At 42.0% G+C, this 25,604-nt stretch overlaps 1 protein-coding gene across 7 annotated transcripts in view; it reads left to right on the top strand.

The window, feature by feature from the left end:
* The first annotated feature begins 5,338 nt into the window (after positions 1 to 5,338).
* The window catches only part of celf4 (CUGBP, Elav-like family member 4), a 78,976-nt gene continuing 58,710 nt past the window's right edge, over positions 5,339 to 25,604 (top strand). For 2 of the 7 annotated variants that reach the window (XM_079341166.1, XM_079341167.1), the window contains exon 1: positions 5,342 to 6,113. In XM_079341166.1, the coding sequence (XP_079197292.1) occupies positions 5,837 to 6,113 (277 nt within the window). In that variant the 5' untranslated portion in view covers positions 5,342 to 5,836. Of the gene's footprint in view, positions 6,114 to 25,604 lie in introns of all 7 variants that reach the window. The other 5 variants (XM_079341165.1, XM_079341164.1, XM_079341170.1 and 2 more) reach the window with 4 other exon arrangements.

Raw genomic sequence — 25,604 nt, 5'->3', positions numbered from 1 at the left:
TTGGAAGGACAGTCTTGGTGTGGATCAAACCTCAGCTTGACAAGGCCAGTGGGATTTTTGAGTCACCTGAACAGAGACAGGCTCTTATTTGCTTTTGCATTTGTTTTTTTTCTTTCATTCGTTTGGCATCCATTACTTGTGAATAACAGTGATCTAAAAATATATAATATGCACATACGCATGAATGACTCCCTGCACACAGTGTTCACACACTTCCACACACACGTGATGACACGGACGCTAAACCTCATCCTGACTCGAGACATTTTTTGCCCAGGGGGATACCAGAGAACCAGGTGTTATCTCAGTCCCCTGTGACTCCCACATTCCTCCCCCAGAGCAATTAATGACACAGTGGAGTTGGAAACTGTGGCCCCAAAATGGCTGCCTATCTGGAATGGAGGTGTCACATCACCCTGACAACCAGGTCAAGCCCTTGGAGTATCATCAGTGTGTGCAACAAAGCCGAGGGTCAGAGTTTAGCTCACCTCATGACCTCTCTGTGGAATTGATCTGTTGTATGGGAAATAGGATTTTGGAGCTGCGTGAGTCAGAGAGCAGACAGACTTTGAAGACATGTTCCGTCTTGAATGATTGACCAGATGACGTATAAAATGGGACATAACAATAAGCTTTTATGGCCACAAAGGAGCTGCAGCAGAATTAGGTTAATTCTCTGTCATGTTCCTAGGCATTCAAGGATGTGTGTTGGAGCATCAGCTCTGTGCCTAAAGCTGTATTTACATGTGAGTGTATGTGTGATGTTGTCAAGAATCTGATGTTTGTCAAGGGGCTTGTGTTTTCCAGGCAGCGAGTCAGTCAGGGGAGAGGAGCTGTCAACTTGGCTGATCCGTGCAGCCGGCGCAGAAGCAGGGACGCCCACCCATGTCAAATGTCACAGCACTAATTTCTTTCCAATGCGGCCCAGGTATAACCACAGGGGTGAGAGACAGACACACCTCACTGCTCCACTGAATCAGATAAACAAATGTAAACCTCCAGAGCATCTTGTCATTATTGTTCTGATTATTAAGGCTTTTCTTCAGCATATTTTGACTCAATTTCTGACCAATTGTTTAAGTAAAAAAAATGCATTCCTGTTCTGAGTTGCACTGCAGCATCAGTTAAATGTTCTATGATTCCTGATAGTGATTTTCATAGCCTCTGTTTACTGGAATATGATGATTTGCATATTTGGAATATGTTATGAATGTGTGTGGCAATACTTCAATCCATGCCTAATAATTTGTATCTAGTGCTCCATTTCATACTGTATGATCACATGTGTGTTAAATTAAGTTAAGGCTGTAACACATCTTTGGTCCATAAATCTTTTGGAAGAGTGTTTTGCCAATCACTGTAATGGCTCTAATGCCTTATTGAATGCATTTTTGTATTTGTTTGTTTTTGCCCAAGGGCAGATAATATGCTTCCTCTCATCCCAGTGTCAACAAACCGCCACTGGAAGACTGTTCAAACCACACATGACCCGATAAAAAACATTTTCCTCAGGAAAATCTTCCAATTACCAGCTGTTTGTATGGGCTCCTGCATATTTGTGTGTCCTTCCGTATTAATGCCTTAATAAACAAATTATATAGTGTGTAAACTAGAGGATAATCTTTGCACGCATTGAATAGGAAAATCCTCATGACGAAAAATCTGCATACTACACAGATTTCTTACAGCATGCACACATTTTAAATGCCCGCACAGATTTTAGTCAAGGCACATCTTTTCCAATCTCCAACAAATTAATGGTAATCAAGTAAAAGGGGACCTTCCTGCCCTTCTTGTCCCTCTAAACTTTTCAAGCATTTAGTCAAGCCCCTGCCGTTTCCTTATTCCTGTGCGCTCTTCCTCCTAAATTACTGGGAGGTGATGTACAGCCCGGGTGTCCCAAGGCTATGGGAGATTTAGAACTCTGTCCCACATGAAGGAGAGGTGAGAAAAGACATTACTATGCAGAATAGGTAATATTGAAAACGCCCGCGCTCTTTATTGTGCCTCATGCAGATTATCAATCTATTTGTGTAACTTGGCTACCCAGAATTTCATTTCCCTTTTCATTTATTTGCCTTGCTGCAACCGTTTACAGAGCTGAAACTGAAAATTGGAGGCATGACGAGAAAAGGGGAGCAATATTCCAAGGGCAAAATAGGCTCTCTTCTGCTATGTGATTGAAAAGGTTTCTTTGGGGTGGGGGGATGGAGTGAAGGAGTTCACATATGGCCATCTATGCCTTGTTCATGCCGCTTTTTTTTTATCGTAAGTGTTATTGAGAATTTAGGGAGACATCTTGCCCTATAAAAGAGCAACACTTGTCAGTTTTGCCCGATATCAAATTCAGCACCATGGACAGAGGCGTATGTGTGTGGTTGCATTGCCTGGCATTGGTTTCAGCACCATGGACAGAGGCACATCTGTCAAAACCCTCTCTTTTCAGTACCTATGACTGCGGGCTAGTCATTGATAGGCTGCAAATATATTTTTTTATCTTTTAAAGTTAGATAATAGCCAATTGTTTTGTAGAGGGGGGGGGGGGGGGCTGCCGAGCTTAGTATAACAGAAAGAAATTGATAATGTTTGTGAGTATTTGAATTGCTCTCAGTGTGCCTGTGCAGTTGGCACAAATGATTGCAGAAGCTGCAGAGTCATATTTGAGTATACCCAAACGGATTGATATAAGTGCCGTTTGGGGAGCGCAAAGACACACAGTTACACGTCTTGCTCGTTAATTGCGTATTATTCTCATCAGTTCAATGGGCTCAGTCACTTCGGGCGACTGTGAAACTCTTCTGTGTGGCTCTCAGGTAGACTGTGTGACGAGACAGACCGTGAGGGAACCATCGTGGAGTCATACCTTACATAATCATCACGGCAGTACCCACTGAACATAATTACGATGATTTGTGTCCTCCCATTTCACCCTTGTATTAAAAAATATTGCTGGAGGTAAGTCAGGCGTGAGCACAGGCGAGGCTGTCGTGGTGAATGGAGTGTGGCCCCGGGGGGCGAAGCTTGTAGAGCAGAGCACAGTGTCACGCCAAAGAAAGCCAAGTCCCCACCACCACCAACCCCCAACACCCCGCTGGGGCCCGGTCATGCCGTGAGAACGGGATGACATTACCGGGCCATTTAGCTGGCGGAAGAGCAGAAAGAGGTGAGAGAGGTGCAGAGTGTGTCGCTTTTGTTATTTAATGGTTGGCTAATGTCTGGGCGGAGGGGGGGGGGATACCTCATAGCCAAAAATGAAAACAAATAGGTCAACATTATGAGTTCAGGATGTGGCTATAGTATGAGGCCTTGAGGCTGCAGACACTCAAGCAGAACTGGAAAACACTAGCAGCTCATTTTGCTTATCATTTGGGAATGATTGGATGCCTTTTGGCCTGTTTACCCAACAGTTCACCCTTTGGTCTGATATGAATATAAAATATTGTTATATTGTGGAGCTTTATTGCTTTCATTATAGCAACTACTTTTAGCAAAGGCCAAACACTGAGCATTGGTGATGAAGACATATACTGTATATTGTGTGACTGTGGATCTATAAAGAAGCATATCGAGTCATCATATGTTATTAACTTGCCTGTATACCATTCTGTAATATAATCACAGGATGATAGACTATGGAAGGTAAGATGTGCTTTAATGTCTTCTAAATAATTACATAATCATAACCCCCTGTCTCTGATTCATTTTGAACAGGCTGCTCAGCTGAGTATTTAAAAGGCCTTTAGAAGAGTGGATTTGAATAGGAAAATCAGCCCTCTCTCATTTACTCAGCGCCATGACCTCTGGTATAATAGTTGTCCATTGGGGATAGAGTTAAACAACATGAAGTTATTCCCAAGTGGATAAACTGAGAAGCCCATGGTCTTAATTGGGGGATGTCATGCCTGTGCTCAGTGTAATTATCTGATCTCATAACCAAAAGACGCCGCTTTCATCATAGACATTGCCCGTTCTCGCAAGAAATGTTCAAATCTGCTGTCGTTCAACTCATTTCGAGGTTGCTAAAAGTGGAGCCTTAAAATATTTTATATGAGGAGCAAAACAAACTCTATACGGTCAAATAATTTAGATAAATCTGTCCTGGAGCAAAAATGCAATATGTTGAAGTCTAGAAAGCAGTAATTACTTTCTTTTCTTTACACAATTAATGAAGAATGCTCTTTCACTTTCTGTTATGTACCCTCCACTCTGAATTTAATATCAACACTCAGCTCCCTCGTTCACATTAAGATTTTAATAAATGAAAGGCTGGATTTTGAAAATCCTGTTTTAAATGTCATTAAAACAGATTATTTGACACCTACAGTTCCAGAGAAAGTTCTGAACGGTTTTTTTTAAGGAACTGAAAAATATGGGATCTTTCCTACATTCTAAACCTTTTTAGTTTTTTGTGCATTTTGTTTGTTATTATTGGATTTTTTCTTTGTTCTATCTGCTTATTCCCTGATGGAAACCAAAGAGTTGCAGACATCCCTGTGTTGTGATTTATATGTATCTTATCAATTCATCCAACTCTTGTGAGATTTTTTTAACCCCCCCCCCCCCCCCCCCCTTCGATGTGCCCCCTCTCTACGCCACTCGGCGGTGCTCACAGACTTCCCCTTTCTGGAAATCTATCCATCCGATCCAATGGACTTTGGGAAAGGCGGTGGAGCTAATAATAATAAACCGTGTCATAAGTTAAAAAAATAAAAAATAAAAAAAAAAAGATCAAAATTGTGTTTATTCTTCAAAACAATGAGCGATCGGAACCGTCAGATACATATTCTCCATGTGTTTAGTTACACCTTTGGGAGCGATTCAGCACCACGGAGCTGTCCGCGGTGCTGAAGCCATGATACAGCGACTCACTGCAAGTGTTGACGCTGACATCCACCGTGAGGAAACCTGATAGAGTACATGAAATGTGTTTTAAGCACAAATGACACCTCATAAGAACGACAGCCAGCTTGTCAATCACAGTCCAACCGTAGTCGATGCAAAATTGTCGTGAATCAAAACAAGTAAGGGATAAACAGATTATAAATCACATCTACATTATTACACTAAATAATGATAGCGCATATGTCAGCAAGGAATAAATAAATACTTCATGTCGTATACGTGTAGACATTTGCTCTGAGTAGGCGCACAAAGGAGCGTATTCTCTATATTTCTCTATTTATAGACCCTCTCCCTCCGCTGGAATGTACCACTCTCTCGTCACGTAAGAAAAGAGGGGGGCAGAGAACTCTTGGTTTGACATATGCGTATTTTCTTACAGCGCCCGTGTATCCAAACCTCCCCACTGCTCTGGCAGGGATTGAACCGGCCCTGTCCGTTTAAACCGAGAAGACACCCATACCGACTCCTCAATGCAAAAAAATAAAAGGGTGCCAAGAAGCTGGGACGAGGGAACGTGGGTGTAAATAGACAGTGAACGCTCTTGGTCTCTCTTTCTCTCCCCCTCTCTCTCTCTCTCTTCTCTCTCCCTCCCCCTTCTCTCCTTCTCTTCGTCTCTCTTTTATAAAATCAATGAACGAGTTATTGGGTAGGACATAAATATAAGGAATCAAAGCCTCAACTGGGACCAACGGCATCGCGCGCTTTTGATATGCGTCTTCGCCAAATGCTACATGTGTTTTCACATCAGTGTAAATATTGGCTTTGATAAGACGGCAGCGGAATCAGCTCTGGTATAGCGCGGTCTCGGAGCCAAATTTTGACCAAGACTTCCACCAGCTTTTTAAAAAAAAAAAAATTCAACGTAAAACGAATTTCCAACATCGCCATCTATAGCTGCTGTCCTACCCATCCCAACTCAGCGGCCGGTCTGAAGATGGCAACTTTAACCAATGGGCAGGTGGACGGCACGGTGCACGGTGTCGGGGTGGTCTCCGCCAGCACGAACGGGCTCGTGAACGGATTAAGCCACAGCCACAGCCCGGTGGGCTGCCCGGCCACCATCCCCATGAAGGACCACGATGCTATAAAACTCTTCATTGGTCAGATCCCCCGCAACCTGGATGAGAAGGACCTCCGGCCACTCTTCGAGGAGTTCGGCAAGATCTACGAGCTCACTGTGCTGAAGGACCGCTTCACAGGCATGCACAAAGGTAGGTCATGCCCAAATTCACTGAGACAACTATTTGTGTTTCTCATTATTAAATCTATCACGCATAGCTGAGAGCCAGGACCCGAAATTATGCAAGATTTTGTGCGTAAAACTGCGCGATTCTTTAACTAATCGTGCATTTTTTTGTAAGCATTGACTTTATGCATATACTTTTCAGGATTTGTGTTAAAAAAAAGAAAAGAAAAGCAAACGAATTATCATTATTTATAGACTTGTCAGTGCTTCTCCATTTCTAAGCATCTCGATTTTCTACCTTCTTGGGCTGATAAATCCAAGCATGAGAGTGTCACGAATCGGGAGTCACGACGGCAGGATTTTATGTAGGGTGATATTAGGACGAGCAATGTTCCTACTGGGCAGTGTGAGATGGGAGTGCTCACACACACACACACACACACACACACACACACACACACACACACACACACACACACACACACACACTCAAACACGCATAGTCCGGGCGGCGGTTGTAAACGTGCTTTCATTCACCACAGTGCTAAATCCAGGCCATTAACCTCACGTTTCACGTTGCAATAGCAGGGAGACTGAGTTTGATTGCCCACAGCATTGTCCAGTCTGTTGCCGTAACTCTCTCACTGTTTGTATGTGCGCGCGTGAGTTCGTGTGTGCGCTTTTTCCTTTTTTTTGGGGGGGGGGGGGGAGTCGTGCCGAGAGGGGCGTATACGCGTGCACGTGTGTATGCACGTGTACAACACAGGAGGCGTGGGCCTGCACTATAGTGTTTTTCTTTTTTTTCTTCTTTTTTCCCCCCCAGCTTATTAGCTTTTTACGTTTTCGTGTTAATGTAAGATAGCCATCTTAAGATGGTTACTAAAAGCAAAATTAAAAACCTAACTTGATTAATCATTATTTTAACTGTTTATTTACTTTTTAGCTGTGTGTAGTTTAAAACAAAAAGTATGCATCTTTTTTTACAATATGTAGTTTTACTTACAATGACTATTTCATTGAGTTCTTCAATGCTTTTGGTTTTAAAATGGCACATGGCCATAACAACCATCCTTGTATTTTTTGGTGCACATTTTTTATTTTATTCTCTTCTCCAGGAAAGGGTCATTCTCAGTAAATCACACTGTAATGAGAGATCACTAATTGATCTGCTATACCTGCAGGACATCTCCCAGGGGAGCAGAGCACATTATGAATGAGCCTTTGCTTTTTGAAAGGCCCCCTCTTTTTGTTGTAAACAATGTGTGACATGCGCCATGTGTCAGTAAATGATTATGATATACAAATAATTCCAGAGGGCGGAGACTGTCTGCAGGCATGTGGGAAACCAAAGAGGTGGAGAAGGGTATAGAGAAAAGAGGAAGGGGAGGGGGTATCTTTTATTAATAGCCCAGCTGTAGTAGCGACTCCCTGTTGGACAGTTAATCACCAGTGGCCCCAGAACAAAAAAGGGCCGGCTCGCCAGCTGATTCTAAGAACTGTCTCCTCAACGCGATATACGGCCCTGCTCCCTGGGCCGGGCCCCCGCTTTCATTAGTGAGCCCCTGCTGAGCTCATATTTTAACTAGCTAGAGGCACTTGCTACTCCCCGGCTCACTGGCTCCCAGCAAGCTGCTGGAAGCTGCGTTCCCTCCACAGATCCCTAACACCTTCCTCGGGATTCCTCAGATGATCTGAGTATAATAGCAGTAAAGGTATCATGGTCAACTAATAACAGACATAGTGACAGACCTTGCCATTCATGGCTCACTGTGCCAACCAATAACTAAAATAAGACTAAAATTCAACTGTCTTATTTTGCTGATTTAAACCATAATTTACATTTTGTACAAACTACTCTTCCATGGGTCCTTTTAACCTCTGCTGCTTCATGCTGTATGCATTTTTTAGACTCCTGCCATGGAGTAGAAAGAGCCAAACCGAGGGCATAATGACCCTTTAAGGTGTGAAATACTCCATCAAAGAAAAGTCTGTGGAACTGCCCACCAGCGAACCCCTCTTCGTTTTCCTTTCTTCTATCTTTTTTCTTCTCCTTCTTTCACTCAGCTTGATACACGTTTTGACTTGCTTTCCTTCTTCCCCCTTTTGTCTTCACTTCATGTACCTGCGCTGACACGTTGCCTCTTCTGTGACAGTGCCTCATGTTGGATAATGGCTGTGGTAATACAAAGTCTCAGCTTGAATAAAAGATTGTAGCTGATCACCTGCGGTTTTGCCTTAACAATTTCGTCCTAATTCAGCTTGTCAAATAGCAAATTCTTGGTAACTGTCATCACTAACAATGTAACACCTCATCTGAGGATACTCCCGTGTTTGTTTCATTTCAAAGTAAAAGAGACATGGCACTTTTATAAAGAAGTAAGGATGGATAATAAAAAGCTTTGTCTGCAGGTAATAAAAGGCCATCAACAAGGCAAAAAAAGCAGCCTTTGCTATGATAATGCTACCTCTAAAGAAAGAGACCCCTATTATAGCCATTGTCAGCCATGAATGCGATACTATTGCCATAACCCTCCCCATAATGACTCCATGTATCACTCGTAATCTAGTCTTTAGGATTCTGTCCCCTTGGAATGGAGGGGTAGAAGGGAGTGTGGAGGAGGAGGGGACGGAGGTCTGCAGAGGCTGGTAGCGGGTGTGCGGACACCAGTGCAGGCCTACATTCTCCCAATGATTTTATTTCTCTCCCCTCTGCGACCGGGCCATGCTAATAGAGGCCATTTATAATGGTCACCGGCTGCTGCTGGTGCTTCTGCTGCTGCTACCGAGCACTGACGGTGAGAGGCACAGCTAGCACAAAGAGCCAGCCCTCTTTCTCTTTCCCTTCCCTCTGCCAATGCAGCATGGGAGGTGGGGGTCTATTCAAGAAAAGCAGGTGTAGATAGGGTGGCTTGGCCTATTCATCTGCCCAATTTTCATGCAATAATCACCAGGCCAATTGAACCATGATGATATGGGGGAAGGACATTTAATTACTGAAGGTTTTACCTATTGTTCACCGCTGTCACATATTCAGGTGGTATCGTGTTCTAGGCCAAACCTTTATCGTCCACATATTTGGGGGGGGGGGGGGGGGGGGGGGGGGGTTCTGGAGAAATGCAAATGCAGGTGTAAGTTTGATTTACAGCTGTTGTTTGTTTGGTATTGATCTAGTATGACTAATCTTTTTGTCCTTGGCCAAAATAAATATGTTAGCAGAAGTTCACACTAAGAAAGACAGTTAAAGTAGTTGCAGATCCAGAGGGATGCTGAATGTTTATGCAGCTGTTTAACTACATTTCAATATGGTCCAAATAGTTTTTTCAATTTCAAAAAACAAATATCACAGGGCGTATTTACTATATCTGCATCACTAACTCGCTGTGTTAGCAAAACTTTTATGATAATGATTATACCATAAACAATTCAATAAAATAAAATGGAAAATGTCTATATTATAACCTTTATATATTATGGAAATCAAGCAAGTGGGGATATGTAGTTTTTTTTTATCTACTTGCTACTCACAAAGGGAGTAATGTTTTACCTTTGACGACTTATGGTTTTGATACGTCAGCCCTTTTAACTGAACTTGTCGGGGGAACAGGATCAGAACAGATCATCAGGCTCAACGTTTTTGGTGAGGCTGGGAAGCCATGATGCCAGCAACACAAAAGAACCATGCTGGTTTTTATTGCAGACAGTTAGGTGTTACAGGTCGCTATTAGAGGAGTACCATTGGAATATGAACAAAGAGAGAAAGAAGTGTGTGTGTGTGTGTGTGTGTGTGTGTGTGTGTGTGTGTGTGTGTCCTGCAGGTTTGCGTTAATGCAGCATGTGTTTCAGCCGAAAAATTTCACTCTCGTTGCATCATCCTCTCTGTGGGATCGTCCTCTCTCCTCCTCTAGCGTTTGGTTTGTGATGAGTGTGTATGTGTGTGTGTATCTCTGAATGAGTGCGATTTTATGTTTATGTACCTCCTTTCTCCTCCCCGGCCCAGAATCCTCCACTCAGCTCAGTTCCAAATGCACGCTCAGACCCCACATTGTGTCTCATTTCTATGAAGGCGTATCACCATCAAATTGGATTGTTTTGTCAGGGAGACAGGCAACACGTGTCTCAAAGGAGGTTGCATCTTATCAAAGTACCCTCGAACTCCAGAACCCCACCCCACCTGACGCGACTGGCACCACTTCCTGCCCTGGCAGAGGCCAGAACTGCCAAGCAACAAGAGGGAAACAAGAGGAGGAGCCAGAAAAAGGGAGTACAGTGAGTCTAATTTGTCAAGAGAGCCGTTGTCAAGGCGGTGCTGCCTCTGTTGTCCATTATTATTGGAAGGGACTGTCAGAGAGGGGACGGCTGATGGCCAAGCAGGGAGCCAGTTAGTCACAGTGAGAGATGACCGCACCGAGCCAAAGGAGTAAGTGCTCGTGGAGATCCTGCAGGGATTAGCATGCTAACTGCAGGTTTGGAGTCATGGGGCCTGTCATGGAGGCGGGGCCCTCTGGCTTCTCTGACCTCAGCGTTGTTCTCATTAAAACGACTGACCTTTACATATAGACAGAGAGAGGTAATGTGAAGGGATGGCTGGACCTTCATGTTCATCTCATACAACTACTTAAAGAATGAATGAAACAAGCTGATATTTTTTTCAAAAATATGCAAAAGTAAATATGTCTTCAACGTATGAATCTTGAACAAAATTTGCAATCCATTCTATCCATAAAAATTTTAAAGAATTAGAGCATGAACATTGGCATTGATGGAGAATTCATTTGGTATTTCATTTTGTACTGTAATACTGCTTTGTCAGCATCGTTCAGTCTGTTAGTGTTTAGTTAATGGTATGTCATGGCTCACTGTGGGCTGTAGTGCTGACCTGTGGAGAAGCAACAGCAACCGTGAAGATTTGTGGCCATCACACCAGGTCAAAGAGGCTGCTGATGTCAACAATTATAGACGGACGGACGGAAGGACGGACGGACGGACGGACAGACAGACAGAAACTCAATTCACATTTTATTTTTTTGTATTATCAACTGTAGGCATCTGACTTTAATATAATGATTTACTTGGTGACCATGGCCATCCAACATTTTTCAGACAATTCCTACAACAGTAAACTTTATTTTTAAAAAGTACATGTACACTAAACTAAATGGTGAGTTTTGACAGTCATCAACATTTAACTTAAAGAGAGGCAAAACAAGCTTGCCCTGGCTGCCCTTTGGCCATGTTCATTGTCCCGATGTACCAGCCTTTCAAATGATCGGGAGAAAAAGGCTTTCTTAACACACACTACTTGGTGAGGTAAATATGTTCTCTTTTACTGGCTCTTGCATCAGCCAAGTATTGTTGTGCTTTGTTTTACATTTAAAATTAGGCTTCTTGATTTTATTTTATTTTAGCTCCTCTTAATATCACTTTTCAGACCCCCTCCTTATCCTCGTTGATTTAACCACCAGTGTCCAGTTCTGGAGATGGGGACTGCATAACTTTGGAAACATTGCATTGTCTGTCATGCTGTGTTGGAGTGTCACTTTCTTTTTCTCTTGATGATTTCAGAGCTAATAATAGAGCTTTCTGTGGGGAAGTGCCCTGCTTTTTTAAATAAACCTTTTTTTAATACACTGTTTTTAAATATGTAGGAAAAGGATGAAATTTATTTACGTGGTTTTCTTAATGCTGCTTCCTTTATATAACCTGTTACAGCACATTGCAATGAACTGCATGTGCTCTCTGTCCTTTTGTTTGTCAACTACTTTCATACCTCACTTTTACAATTCCCTGCACCATTTTTATCTGTGCAATGCAATTACACAGACACTATGCTCTGTATGTATTTGTTCAGTGTAAAAGGCTTAAACACTGTTTCCTTTGTCCACATGTCGAGAGATTATGAATCTCTGTGTGTGAACTTACAAAACGTGTGCTTCCTGCCTGTAGGATTAGAGCTGCTGGTTTTATTGAGCTTTACACAACCAGGTAGAGAATATTATAATATCCATGACTAATATCTGTATATGTACAGTAAATGTGTGTTTGTACACGTGTGTCTGCACTCTAATGTTATTTCTGGTGTGTACATCTCCCTATGTGCATATGGTTTTTTTTAAATATATATTTACATATGCTGTAAGTGCGAGTGTAGATGTGGGATGTTAATGTAAAGTGCTATGTGCAATATATCAGCCCCACCACTAGCTACAGTTTTACTTCACAGTAACTTTTTCATTGTTAATTGCATTTTTTAGTCCCAACCATGACTCAATGTGAAAATGAGTTCAACTGCAGGTCTCCTCTTCGGATGCTTTCCACATGGATATGGCAGCATGACACAGCAGCAAGTTGAAACACAGAATCAAGGCTAACTGGGGCTAATTAATGCATATCAAATGACTCTAAAATATTGATGTATTTAGTGGTTCAAATAAGAAATCATACAAAATACATTTAAAAAATAGTCTTTTTATTCCCTCTCCCAAGGTCCTGTTATGTTCTGAAATTTAGAAAATGTAAATCATTGTTGTTACCTGGCGAACAAATGCTGTAATAATCCCTCATTCTCCAACTACATGTACTTTAAATTACCCTTCTTTTGCCTGTACAGTCGGCTCACATACACTGAACAAGTCACTCGCCTTTGGAGATTTGTGGTTCATAGAAAGTTGAATTGATGTTTATTCTTAACCAAATTGCTCAACATAACTGGAAGTGGCGTATCTGGGTCTGCCTGCTGGGTTTTCTCCAAAGCAGGGATTACATGAGCCGTGTACTATTTGTCCCGGACAGAAAGCAACGTCAAAGACTGTGTGTGAGCATGTGTGACTTGTCAGGCCAGACACATATTTATCCTTCTCTGTATGTATGCATACAATCTCCCATGCCGTGCCATGACTGCCAGGTTTGGGTGTCCCTGATTCAATTCACTTTCTTCCTCATCTCCCTTCATGCCTATTTCATGTCCTCCAATTAAAAATGCACCACGTTGACTTGTAAAAGGAAGGTGGGAAGGGAGGTTAGGGCTTTTCAAAGATCTCTTTCAATTATTCAAGGGAGAGTTTGATTCAGAAAATGGAGGAGGATTAATAAGTCATGCAGAAGTTTTCGAGGGTTTGGGAACAAAATGTAACGCTCAATGTTCCGCTGAAACTAGCATGAGCACCAACCAAGAAACGATGCTTGTTGTCCACTTGGCTTGACAAAATTGAATTTAGTAGTCTAAATTTTAATTTTAAGTTTGCTACAGTTTTAAAAATCTTTGTTATAGTTCCATTGAAGAAATGTATTGTGTTGGCATGCCCCATTATGACATGAAGCAGATGATCTGCTTTGTATTTCACACTTTGTAACTGTTTTTAGACACCCAAGGGGTCCATATTTTTCCATTTTCATTCCCAGAAACTGTGCAGATCACTGCCTCTGCTATCAGATATTACCATTCAAATCATATTGGCGTCACTTTGAGGGAAAGCACATCAAGGCTTTATCCTATCCTGCTGGTTGGAGAGTAGATAGACCAAAACATATCGCTGTGGAGGGAGATGGTGCAAGAGTGCGTAAAACGACAAGACAGAAAGAAAGAGAGAGAGGTGGTGAAGGTTGGGGGGGAGGGAAGGAGAATTAGAGAGATGTCGAAACGGGGATGATGTAAGAGAATGCGTGAAAAGAGGCAAGGGAGATCCGTGGAAGAGACTTCCGGGGAGGGGACACACACACAAACAGACAAAGAATAACAAGAGGCTGAGAGACATACAAGAAAGAGAGCTGAGACTGTAAAGAGAGGTGCCGACTAAAAATGGGGGCACGGAGGGATGGTTCAATGACAGGAACAGAGCAAGCAAATTGAACGTAAAAGAAGACGGAAGAGGCTGAAAAGCAAGAGAGGGAGTAGACAGAGAGAGAAGTAGAAAGAGTGAGGGAGTCCCAGAGACAGATGTCGCCCTGGCTGGCCCCGGCAGATTGATAGCTCCTGGCCCAGTTCCATGCCAGGCTTTGACCCCTCTGTCCTCTGCTGTAATTTATAGGCTCCGTTTTGCCAGATTTAAGCACTACTCTGTGGTCATCATGGCTGAGAAGGGAGAATGACCTTCCTGAGATGGGAGCAGAATTAGACCCCTGCAGCTCTCAGCCAACCCGGGGGTAAACAAGCAAAGCCGCCACATTAAAATGATCCCTGACAACATGTTAATGGGACTATTTTTACTTTGCACTTGCCGTCTTGGCCTAGTTTTCGTGTATTTAAGCACCACTTTCTGCATACATTTCAGTATGGGTTATTTGGTACATTAGTGTGTGTTAAATGTCTGCAAGAGAAATTTAAGTTGCAAAATATTGTTTTTGCTGCTTATAAGTACAGTTACATTTATAGCTTTACCACCTGCTGCTCCAAAGTCTTGATAAAAAAAAAAAGATCATATAAATCTTTTTTTTTTTAAGAGAGCAGATTTTTTCAAGATTCATTGTGCTGTTTCATAGAAGTACAGTTTAGAGATCTGATAAGCTCCCAAAGACTTTTACTTTCCTTTTATTTCTCTGTGACTTTTGTTTTGGGAGGAGGCTGGAGTTTTTTGCACAGTATTGAATTATGAAAGTGTGAGTACACTGTTACTGTGTTTCCATCAGTGTCCATGACAGAAGCAGCAGATAGCTGTCCGTCTATGACTCTGGTTCGACTCAAGGTCTCTGTCTGTCTCAAGCAGTAAATCCTTTCTGTTGCAGTCAGATGCTTGTGTGTAGTGGATTACTATTGAGTCTATCTAAATAGTTTAATAACAGATAGTCAAATTAAAGGCACAGCATATGTTTCTACTGTTGTCCTCTAAACCAAATACAGCCTGTGTGTAACCAAAGTGTGTGCTCTAGAAGACTAACTTGGCTGACTAGCCGGTGGGCTCAGCTGGAATTGTGCTTGGCCATTCAGAGCGTTACCTCAATGCACAAATCAGCCCAGGGAATGATCTGGACAGAAAGCCTTCAGCAAATTATTACAGATTTGCAATTTAATGGCTTCTGAGGTCTCTCCCAGCTCCATACAGGTTCCCAACGAGACAGAGCTGATTAGTTTGGTCCTTTAATCACAGAACAGGAGATGGGAATCCTGGCCAAACCTATACATACCCACTTGAATTGGTGTGGAATGATTTTGTGGGGTTTATAGATAGAGACAGAGAGGTCTGTGCGTACACACAGGCGTGTGCAGAAGTGTGCAAGCGCCGGCTAGTTGATAAGCTTTGCTTTTCCCAGAGCAACAGCAGTGTGTGTTTGTATGTGTGTAAGAGGTGTGTGTGTGCAAGTGTGAGTGAGTGAAAAGAGGGGAGAGAACAAGCAGTTCTCCATGGATCATTTATCAATACCACGAGGACGCACTGGGCAGCAGCAATTAATTTGGCATTGACTGTACCCAAGGCTACTAACTGAAAAAATTGCAAATTTGTTTCCAATGTCAAGTTCCAAAAATATGTTCATTCAAACTCCCTTTAAATGTGAGTAAAGTCTGCAGCAAAAAGCCTGCATGTTATCTTTTTAAATTAATTAGAGGGGCAAAGTTTGCTTTAAAGCTACAAAGACAGGATGAGTTTGTTTCCAGATGACTCTGCCTGCTGCGCTGCAGTAAACTGACTGGTTATAGACTGTGAGCTGTAAAACAGTCCCTCACTTTAGGTTGTAAATAAAGAAGCATTGTAATTTATTGCATATTGTGTAAATGGATCAGCTGTAAAGTTGCAGACTTTGAACTCGTAGGCTGTGGATGTACAGCAAAAGATATTTTCCCATTGATACGCACATAAACAATGTATTTTAGATAATGACATTACTTCTGATGCTATTTGCAACAAGCTTCCTACAGGGTGTTTAAGCAAGTCATTACCCATAGCAAAAGATTCCCAGATTAACGTGCCATCGATGCACAATATAACAACTATCACTCCAATATGCCTTTCAATGTCCAAATGTGTCCAAGAGGAAGCCAAGCTTTCTAAATGAGATGGGTAAAAGTGACTGCCAAAGGGAATAAATATAATTTTCTGCGGCGGGAACGCCAACAAAGGGACTTTGAAAACCAACTTTGTTCACCAAAAGCTTCATTAGAGAACAAAAGAATGTCCTCGTAACTTGCCGTCAAAAGACACAGGTATCTGGAAAACTATTATGAGCATGCAATGGTGCTGCCTCCTTTAGCCAAAGTGCTATCTCTTTGGGATTAGCAGCTATTTAATACGCTAATGTTAATATGCAAATGTGTTAATGTAATGTTTGAATTATGGGGTGATTTAAGAAACGGCTGGCTGGCTGCTGTTTTGTTGGTCTTACGCATTGACACGTTCCAAAGGATGGATAAGTGTGTTTACTCTGCATATGGAAATCCATGAATGTCTTTCATCTGTCCTTCCTATAGTGACTACTGGTCCATGTTAGCTTTGCAAACATCTTAATTGTGTTAAATGGAGGAAAAAGGAGGGGGGATTAAAAGCCATTAATGTGTGTTGTGTGTGAGCGTGTGCTATTCCCAGGACGGTGCTTTTGTTCACTTTGGCAAAGCAGACAAGAGAGTTTCACCTTGAAACTCAATGCACACCAGAAACATTGTCATTGTGTCTACCTAAAAATGCTGCTGTCTCTCTCTCTCGCACTGTTTTATTCACTGTCAGACCTGCTTTGCTCATCTTTGCATTTCTTTTTGTGATCGCCTCTCTCCATCCCTCTTACTCTCTTTGTACGTCTCTCCCATTTTCTCTGTCTATCTCTCTTTTGCATTTTCCTTTGTAACACTGTTTCCCTCCACTGCTCCCTCCCTCACTCTCTCTCTCTGTCTGTCTGTCTAAGCGTCAGATAAGCTCACTGGGGGAGACTTTAGAGGACTCTCCATCTGTGTATAAATAGCTCTGGATGAATTATTGAGGGACCTGGGGTTGCTAATAATCCCGCAGGACCCATCTGACAATGACACAGAAGATGGAGGGAAAACAATTACGCAGGCTTTCTCCTTCAGAAGAGTGGGATTGGGAGGGGTGGTGGTGGTGGTGGTGGTGGTGGGGGACTCGGCGGCCTCTGGGAGCCTCCTCACGGGGCCCAACATCTTGGCTAATAAACCCAATTAAGTCTCCGGAATCAATCGGAGCCCCGGGGGCGTCCTCTCTCTTCCTTCCCCGGACGGTGTGCAACAACAGGAAGTGTAATGATTCATGTTTCCCCTCCTGCGTTTGGATCGTCCTCTCATCTCCATCTTGCAGGTTGGCAAGGCGGACGGGACAGGACAGGATGTCCGCCGAGGCGGGATAATAGGACAGGGAGAGGAAAGGAGAAAAGGCGAGTGTAGTGCACAGAGGAATATTAATGGGAATGTTTATCCTTTAAGTGTTTTACCGAGGGGATGAGCCATGCGACCACTCCCATGACAAAACGAAAACACTTTGTCTTCCTTGTGTTACCTGAACCTTCTGAAGGCGATCTTTGATTAATCAGCTTTGTCAGGTCCTCTTCTGCCTGTTGACACCATGTGCTCTAATCCATTGGTTCTCAACTGGTCTACTCTCAGGAGCCACAAACTACTCCATCAAAAGGAAACCAACATTTGGATGCTTTTCAACCAAACAGATTTATTAAATGAAAAATTCTGCAGTTTGGACCTCAGATGGTAACAAACATATGACAGGACAAGAAATGGAACAAAACCAACGTGTTTAAAAGTGCCTCCGATTTTTTATTTTTTTTGATAAATTTTTTTCGAAGCACATGTTCTCGACCCACAAAAAAACAGCTCAGGGGCCCACCAGTTGAGAACCACTTTTCTAATCCATTCATGCATCAATAGAAGCACCTGCTGCCCAGATAGCTTTAATTCCATTTTAATGTCATTGCCAGTATAAAAGCTGTGTAATCCTGAAAGTAAAATTTTACTGTTTCTGTCTTACTCTTTTATTTTGCAGTCTCTGTTTGGTTTGTTGTGTATTGCCATGCAAGAAAACTCAGAAAAAACATTTAGTTTGTTCAGTTGCTCAACTGACATCCAAATGTAGTGCTATGGAAAAAAAATGACATTTCTTGACTAACTGCACAAGAAAATACAAAATGTCATGCAAATTAAAATTGTGTGAACTGTTGGTGCTAATTATCTACTGAAGTGCAATATCACTGCATTGCTTTGCCTTTTTGGTACTTACTCTCTGCCAAAGATACCAACATCCTGTTTAAAGTTAGGACTCGACTGTGGTTCAAGTTATAGCTAATCAAAAAAGGGGAGCGAGTCTGGAGTGCTCAGAAGAATCACAAAATGTGATGAAGATGCTCTTCTAGCCAAGAGTAACACATCTACTATTTCATCTTGATCATGCTAAATAAATAGGACAGGTCTTTTGAAAGTTTTGATAGTGGTGCAAAACAGCATTCCTCAGGGTGTGACCTTCATCAAAGCATGACTGCACCTTTACGTGGGGGTTACTCAATATTTTTTCCCTGACCTGTCCATGTTTCTAAGAGATGAAACAACTAATCCAAAAAACTTGCATTTCACAACTCAGTTTAAGGTTAGAAAGTGGGATTTAATGCATTGCAAGTTGGCTTTCTAGTCTGCGACACAAAAGCTAGACATGCTAAACATTGCTCCACTACTCAACGTGTGTGCTCTGTGTGACTGTTGTGGCAATGAACATGGGAGTTGAAAATGTATCAGAAGATGAAAAGTCCTAACAGTACAGTAAAAACAGTAAGAATCCCAAGCAGCACTTGGGAGATGTAGTCTTCTAAGCCCAGTATCAATGTAAAGTCTGAATGTGCTTTTGATTCTGATTGAATTTATTAGAAACAGGACAAAACGTATCCTTTAACAATTTAACATTTGAATTTCAGCCAGCAGCTGAACTTTTCCTAGGGTGTCGCCCTGGTACAGTACAGTGAAGACTTTTTGTTCATCTTAGGATTCATTCCACGTTTAATAATTCATATTGTAAAAAGCTAAATTTGGGTGTCCCAAACATGTCCTGACAAAGTGGTTGAGGTAGGGCGAGAGTGAGGCGACTCGTCTGCCTGGATATGAGGCACAGCTCTGGGGAGCCATCAGGGGAGCTTTTAACAAGTGTGTGCACGTGTGTTCAAGTATTTGTTACCTTGGAAGGTTTTTTACTGTGTGGTATGAAAACTCAATAGTATCATCTAAGCCCCCAGTTCATGTGTGTATACAGAAGTCCACAAATGGGTGGGCATGTGTGTTTTAAGTCCCAGCCTTTAAGGGACCAAGTGGACAAGTGAAGGGTGGAAGGGGGTTTGGTGTTCAGGGGGGGAACTACATTGTCCTAATGATGCATTTTCTACACCATTGATTCAGCGGCTCTGCTCTCCAGTAAATCCTTCACATGCAACACATTAAAGCCGGCCCTTTTTCCTCCTCCGCCAATCGATTAGCACAGCTTAGAGACGGCCTCTCTGGGAAGGAGGGGAAGAGATGGGACTTGTTATCTTCAGGGACTCTTTCACACACACACACACACACACACACACAAACACACACACACATTTGTGTGCATGCACACACACAACAATCACACTAAAACACGCACATGAACACCACTTGAAGGTGGCGATTTTCACATTTTTTAGTCTTCAATTTTTTTTTCACGTTCATTCATGGTTTTATTGAAAAACTAAATCAAAGTGTGCAAGAACATTTTTGTTGACTTGCATTGGCTATTAATACCCATAATCTCTGGATTACTACACGCCTGCTGGTTATGAAAGTTGTCCACATCCATTTCCTGGTTGGCACTTGTTTAGATTGTCCTTGTTCTGTATAGGGCAGGAGTATAATGTGCAAATATTTCATACAAGTGGTACTGGGGATTATTAAAGCTTAAGTTGTCATTAATCAGCTGATTTTTATTTCCACACGCATTGCCCTTAGACATTTGTAAAACTTTTAAGCAACTTATTCAGGTAATTTTTCACTGTGCTCCTAAAAACTTAAAGGCCAACCCTCAGAGCATTTCAATTAAGAAGAGGAAATGCCCTATAAAAAATTACCAAGCCCCATCTGAACTCAGTATTCACTGAGGATACAGTATAATAACTTTCATTGGAAAAACATCATATCCTCATCTCAGGGAGTAATTGAGTTACAACTGAAGCCACTATTTTTCTAAATTACAATGTCCTGCACTTTTTAAGTCTGGGAAAAACGCAGCAGATGTACAGTAGTGTTAGTGCTGTCCCTTTGAGTTTCATCCGTCACCTTGTTATTAACTTTTGCTCTTTCTTTTCTTGCTCTCCAGTTCCCTTGGTGGCTGCCAGTTGCATGTTTCTATATTACAATTGTTTCTTGTTCCCCTGAAGAGAGGACTAAGGGATCTGCATAAAGTCGCCCATAGGAGAGCTGGTACTGCCCCCAGATCTGAAATCAAACACATGTACGTTGTACTTCAGGCCAGAATTCAATAGTGCTGTTTAATAAATCGCAAAAAATGCTTGATGTTCTTTGAAAAAGTAGTATACGTTTTTATCCACTATTTCAAGCAGGACGGGAGCTGTCCGCCCTGATGTGATGTGCTTCAAAATGCTTTTTACTCTATTTAATAGGGCCAGTAAGCTGCCAGTTAAAGATTTTAAGACGATACGAGGAGAAAGTTGGAGTGATCCCAGGGACATTGACTTTGTCCCCTAAAATAGCCACTATCCTCTGTCACTTTTCTCCATTGTGAGTAATGATCTGAAAGGTCAGCAGAGGTGAAGGGGATATGAGCGATGGATACTTGTTTGATTGAATTACTTTTCCTTGCACAACCAAAGATGTTGGTTTTGTCTCGATTTTTCACGTTTTAGCTAGATGGTTTGCTGTGTTCAACATCTGGGGAAAAATCCACTGACGATTATGACTGCAAAAGAAGTAAATAACTCTTTTTTCACAAGCTTCAAATGTTCCATCCAACAATGTGGGTTTTTTTTAAACCAGATACAAACTGTATAGCAACAAGCACACGGCTCATATTGATTGTCACAGTTACAGCAGCACAAGGGCAACTATATCACTCCTGAATCAGAAACTCTCTTAATACCACACTTATTAGTATTCATCTCCTGCACTCAGTGCTTCTCATTGTCACCATATGACTAAAAGACCAAGGCTTTATACGCTTTCTCTCTGAACACAATAAGTCAAGAATTTCCGTCTTTACTCTGACCCAATTCAAGAGTGAATTGAAGAGCGTTATCTAAGCCTGAGCACTCACAAAAATCCAGTCAGAACGTTCTTGTCTTAAGGTCAATCTTTTAAAAAGGAGAAAAAGAAACATTCTTCTGTTTATTGAGCAAAGGCTGTCCTTGGTCAGCCCTTTCACGCGGAGATAAGTGCTAACAGAACTAAGGTAGGGGGGAGACGTGCAGATTTCTATTGACTGACTGAAATTGGACAGCCTCAAACAAAGTTTCATGCCAAAGTTTTTCGAGGCAGAGTTCCAGGACTATGCAGCGTGGAGTTTGAGCTGCGCCGTGGATAAAGCTTTTTAATGCTATTGACTCTTTTTAGGCTCTTACCAAGATGTTCTGAAATATTTAAATGATCACTGGGAGTTTCTTCCTCGTCTGTGGCTGGAAATAAAAGGAAAGAGTGAGAGGAGGGAACTTTTCATGTCAGCCTTTTACAACCCCGGAATTAATAGGCACTAGATAATTAGAGAATTCTGTGCAATAACATTGTCCCCGAGCTGTCTAGTCTTGGGTGGCGTCAGGCAATGCATGCTGCTAAAAAGTGATTCATCTGAGAAGTAATGCTGCAAAGCACTAGCTCAGGAATGAATTAGTGGTTTTACTTTTTGTGTAGTCATCATAAGTTTTGAGGGAGAATTTTAAGATTGGAGGATTTCAGTCAAGAACAGAGGTCCCAGAGGTTGAAGGTTTGGGAATTGTGCCAACCTCAGAGGTTAATGTTCTTACATTACTCACAAGGAACACACAATGAGACTATATACTGTGTATAGAAAGTTGACTGTCTTGAAGTAAATAATATCTCATTTAAAATGATCTAACACTTGCATTAAGTATTTTACAAAAAGCTCAACCTCATTTTCAAATATCTTACATTTAGGATGACTTTAAAACAAGATGATGTCTCAGTAGATATACTCTGGAACTTTTTTTGGAAACTTCTTCCAAAGAAGGCATCTTATAAAGTTACTGTTTTCCACAGTTAACAAGGTCAAAGCTCTATGTGGTTCAACACAGCTGACGTTTAAACGAGGCCTGGTGACAGTTGGTGAATCTTACCACTGAAACTTGTCTGTTCTTCCACCACCAGAAAGTATTCAGTGTCTCTACCATTCCCTCGCTGCTTTCTTTCATCTTGTCTCCTTTTCTTCTTCATCTTCTTCCCCTTATTCCTCTCTCTCTCTCTCTCTCCCTCTCTCTCTCACTCTCTCTATCTCTTTTTGTGTCTCTGTCTCGCACTCTTTCCCTGTTTCTCTCCCTCTCTGTGGGTGTGTGTCCCTTTAGGGTGTCTGCAGCGGTTGAGATAAGAAGAGAGTGTAGGACACAGGGGGATGGTGTTCACAGAAGCTAGGTGATCTTATCTTCCCTCTCTCTCTCTCTCTCTCTCTCACCCAGCATCCCTCACGGTCCTGCTCTTCCTCTCCGCTCATCTCCCCCTTCTTTCTCCCTTTGCTCCCTTGCCCTTCTTTTTCTCTTTTCCCCCATCACTTTCCCTCACTCCCTCTCGTCTCGCACACACGCATTCTCTCAGATCCCCTCTGCGCTGCTGTTGATTTGAATTTGAAGTGATGGGAAACCAAATTGGCAGCATTGACAGCAGAAACAAACAGCTTATCTCTCTCTCCTGGGCCAATATGGGTCTTAGTCAGATACTAGAGCCTCTGCCAGCATCTGACTTGTGACAATGATGATAAATTGAATGTTTGTTGACTGTCACTCTTAGTATGTGTGTATCTAAGCGTGTGACCGTGGTAGCGTTTTTGCATGCATACTTGCCTCTTTATAGATACAGTATGTAAATACACACAGATGTGTATCGTAACTAAATAGAAGTAATTTGTTAAGCACATGTTTCTGTACACTTGAACTTCTGCTTACTGCTTTAACTTTACGTCGTTCTTTACTTTACCTGGTTAGATTTAAGAGGAACGTGTTTCCCTTTTGCTTCTCCTTATATGGTTTTCTTATCAGCTATAGGTAGAAATATTTTATAAAACATATTTTTCCCTGGAGCAAACAGGCTCTTCTGCAGCCATCAATAGTGTTAATGGGTTGTGGAGCTGGACTTGTATAGTGCTAGTCTTCTGACCACTCAAACTGACAGCAGAGGCTGTATAGGACCAGTTCACACGACACTTAACTTCAGTTAGTAATAATAATTATACACAAGTACTAACTCTTCGGGGGGTATAACAGGTGATGTACAGGTGGTATTATGCTCTAAACCTTTAGGTCATCAGGTTGAGTACAGGCAACACTAAAGAAATTAAGGATGCATGAAAAAGATAACGAAAATAATCCGAAAATTCAGAATATCGGATTTACCAATTGACCAATCCGATATTTATCCGATATATATTTATAAATGTTATTGAATGAAAACTTAACCAAACCCATTACAACATATAAGAAAAAAGAAACAACTAAATTCAAGAATCATAACATGTCTCACGGAAAAATTTACTTTTGCATATTTAGCATAAAATCCAGTTTGTGGACAACTTACTTAAAAGAATAATGGTAAAATAATGAACATGACCTGAAGCAAAGCTGTCACCCAGAATTAAAATCTATATTCTATTAATGTCAACATCAACAGTCGCTCTTCTCACTGATGGTCCTGTTTTCCATTGTACTACATCGAGGATTCTGAATTAAATTGCCTGAATTAAATTTCCATTTACCTCAAAAACGTCTCATAGTTGCTAGCCGTGAAAAAAACATTAAAAAAAACTATTATCATTCTTTAATTTTTCAAGTGGATATTGTATAGCCTTAGAAGATGGGAAAAACAATATATAACAAATTAAATGTGTTATTCTCAAAAAACATGTTTGAATTGAGTTAAGGTAAAACTGGATTACAATGAAGCTTCCATTACATACTGGCAGCAAACTGTGCCTGTGCGTCAAACCTGCAAGTGAGTGTCAGGCGTGAGAATCATAGGCTCGCATGTGTTTCCTGTGGGACGGCGCCGGCATGTAGCGCTAACACGACAGGCCCGGAGAGGACGAGGAGGTAGCCAAGCTGTCAGCGGCCAGCTCCCACTTCCCCTAATGAGAGAGAGGCCGGTTAATTAAAAACACCAACAGGCGGAGCTCCCAAGTGCCCCGCCATCAGGACGACCTGGGGTTAAAGACACAGAGCAGAGAGGATGAGAGGCTTGCTGCTTTTACATACAGTACATGGTACTGCCCTCCACAATAAATAGCCCCCAGTATGTAAAAAGAACAAAGCAAAGCACCCGTAGGATGAGCTATAAGAGGAAAGTGCTCTCCATTAACTGCACTGTGTGTATTTCTCAGAGGGGGAGGGGTCTGTGATAATTGTCTCTCCAGACCTTGATGTTTCTTGAACAAAATGTGAGTCTTTTGTCTCATTTTCCAGGAAAAGAAGGAAACATTTTGATTCGATCATTGAAGGAGTACTCAAAATTTGATAGCTATCAACACGCCACTTTGACAGATGCAGCCCCTGAATTGGATACAGCTTTATATTCCCTTCTGAAAGCCTTTTTTTCCTAGCAGACCTTTACAGAAATCAAATTAACGTAAACAAGCTAAACACCTGTGTGTGCAGTATAAAGAATATGAAGCAGTGTCAGCCTATCGAGCTATAATTTTTTTAAGTGTTTTATTAAACAATCAAACCCATAAATCATTAGCCTTGATCTGCAGATTGACAGCTTGTCAGCACTCTGACAGTGGTGTGTGCCTCGCTGTCAACCGGGGGTGGCGAGGGAGAAGCTTACAACATTCCCCACGGCTTCTTCTTCTTTCTTGCCTCCTGCATTTCCATCTTCCCTCCCACCCCCACATGTCAACCCAGGTGCTAACAAAACCGAGGATTGTGGGTAGTCTTGGAACATATGGAGCAGAGAGAGTCAGAGAAATGAAGGGTGTGGAGAAGGGGGGGGGGGGGGGGGGGGGGGGGGGGGGATGGAAGTGTGAGAGAGAGAAAGAGAAGCTGTCAGGGAAATGTCTCTCCCTGTCATAGCAGCCAAAAGAGTGCGATGGACGAATGGATAACTGCTATTTCAAACTGCCATGGAAGACTCTCGATTCGATACGTTTTACAGGTAGAATCACTCTCACGTGCAAATTGTAGCATTTTCAAAGGTGCATTTTTTTTTGTTTTTAGGCCATTTTGTGTGTGCGTATAGATAGTGTAGCGTACACAGGAATGTTCCGTTTGTTCATCTGCTGAAATACTGTGGACACACAGCCACACACACACACACACACACACACACAAGCAAATTCCCATTGCTGCCATGTAGACAAAGTTTCACCGTTATGGCTGCAGGCTTATTGTGTGTGTGTGTGTG

This window comes from Symphodus melops, assembly GCF_947650265.1.
Source record: "Symphodus melops genome assembly, chromosome: 4".
In the NCBI taxonomy this organism is placed as follows: domain Eukaryota; kingdom Metazoa; phylum Chordata; class Actinopteri; order Labriformes; family Labridae; genus Symphodus; species Symphodus melops.
Note: the sequence above shows the minus strand (reverse complement) of the source record. Positions and strands in the feature narration are given on the sequence as shown.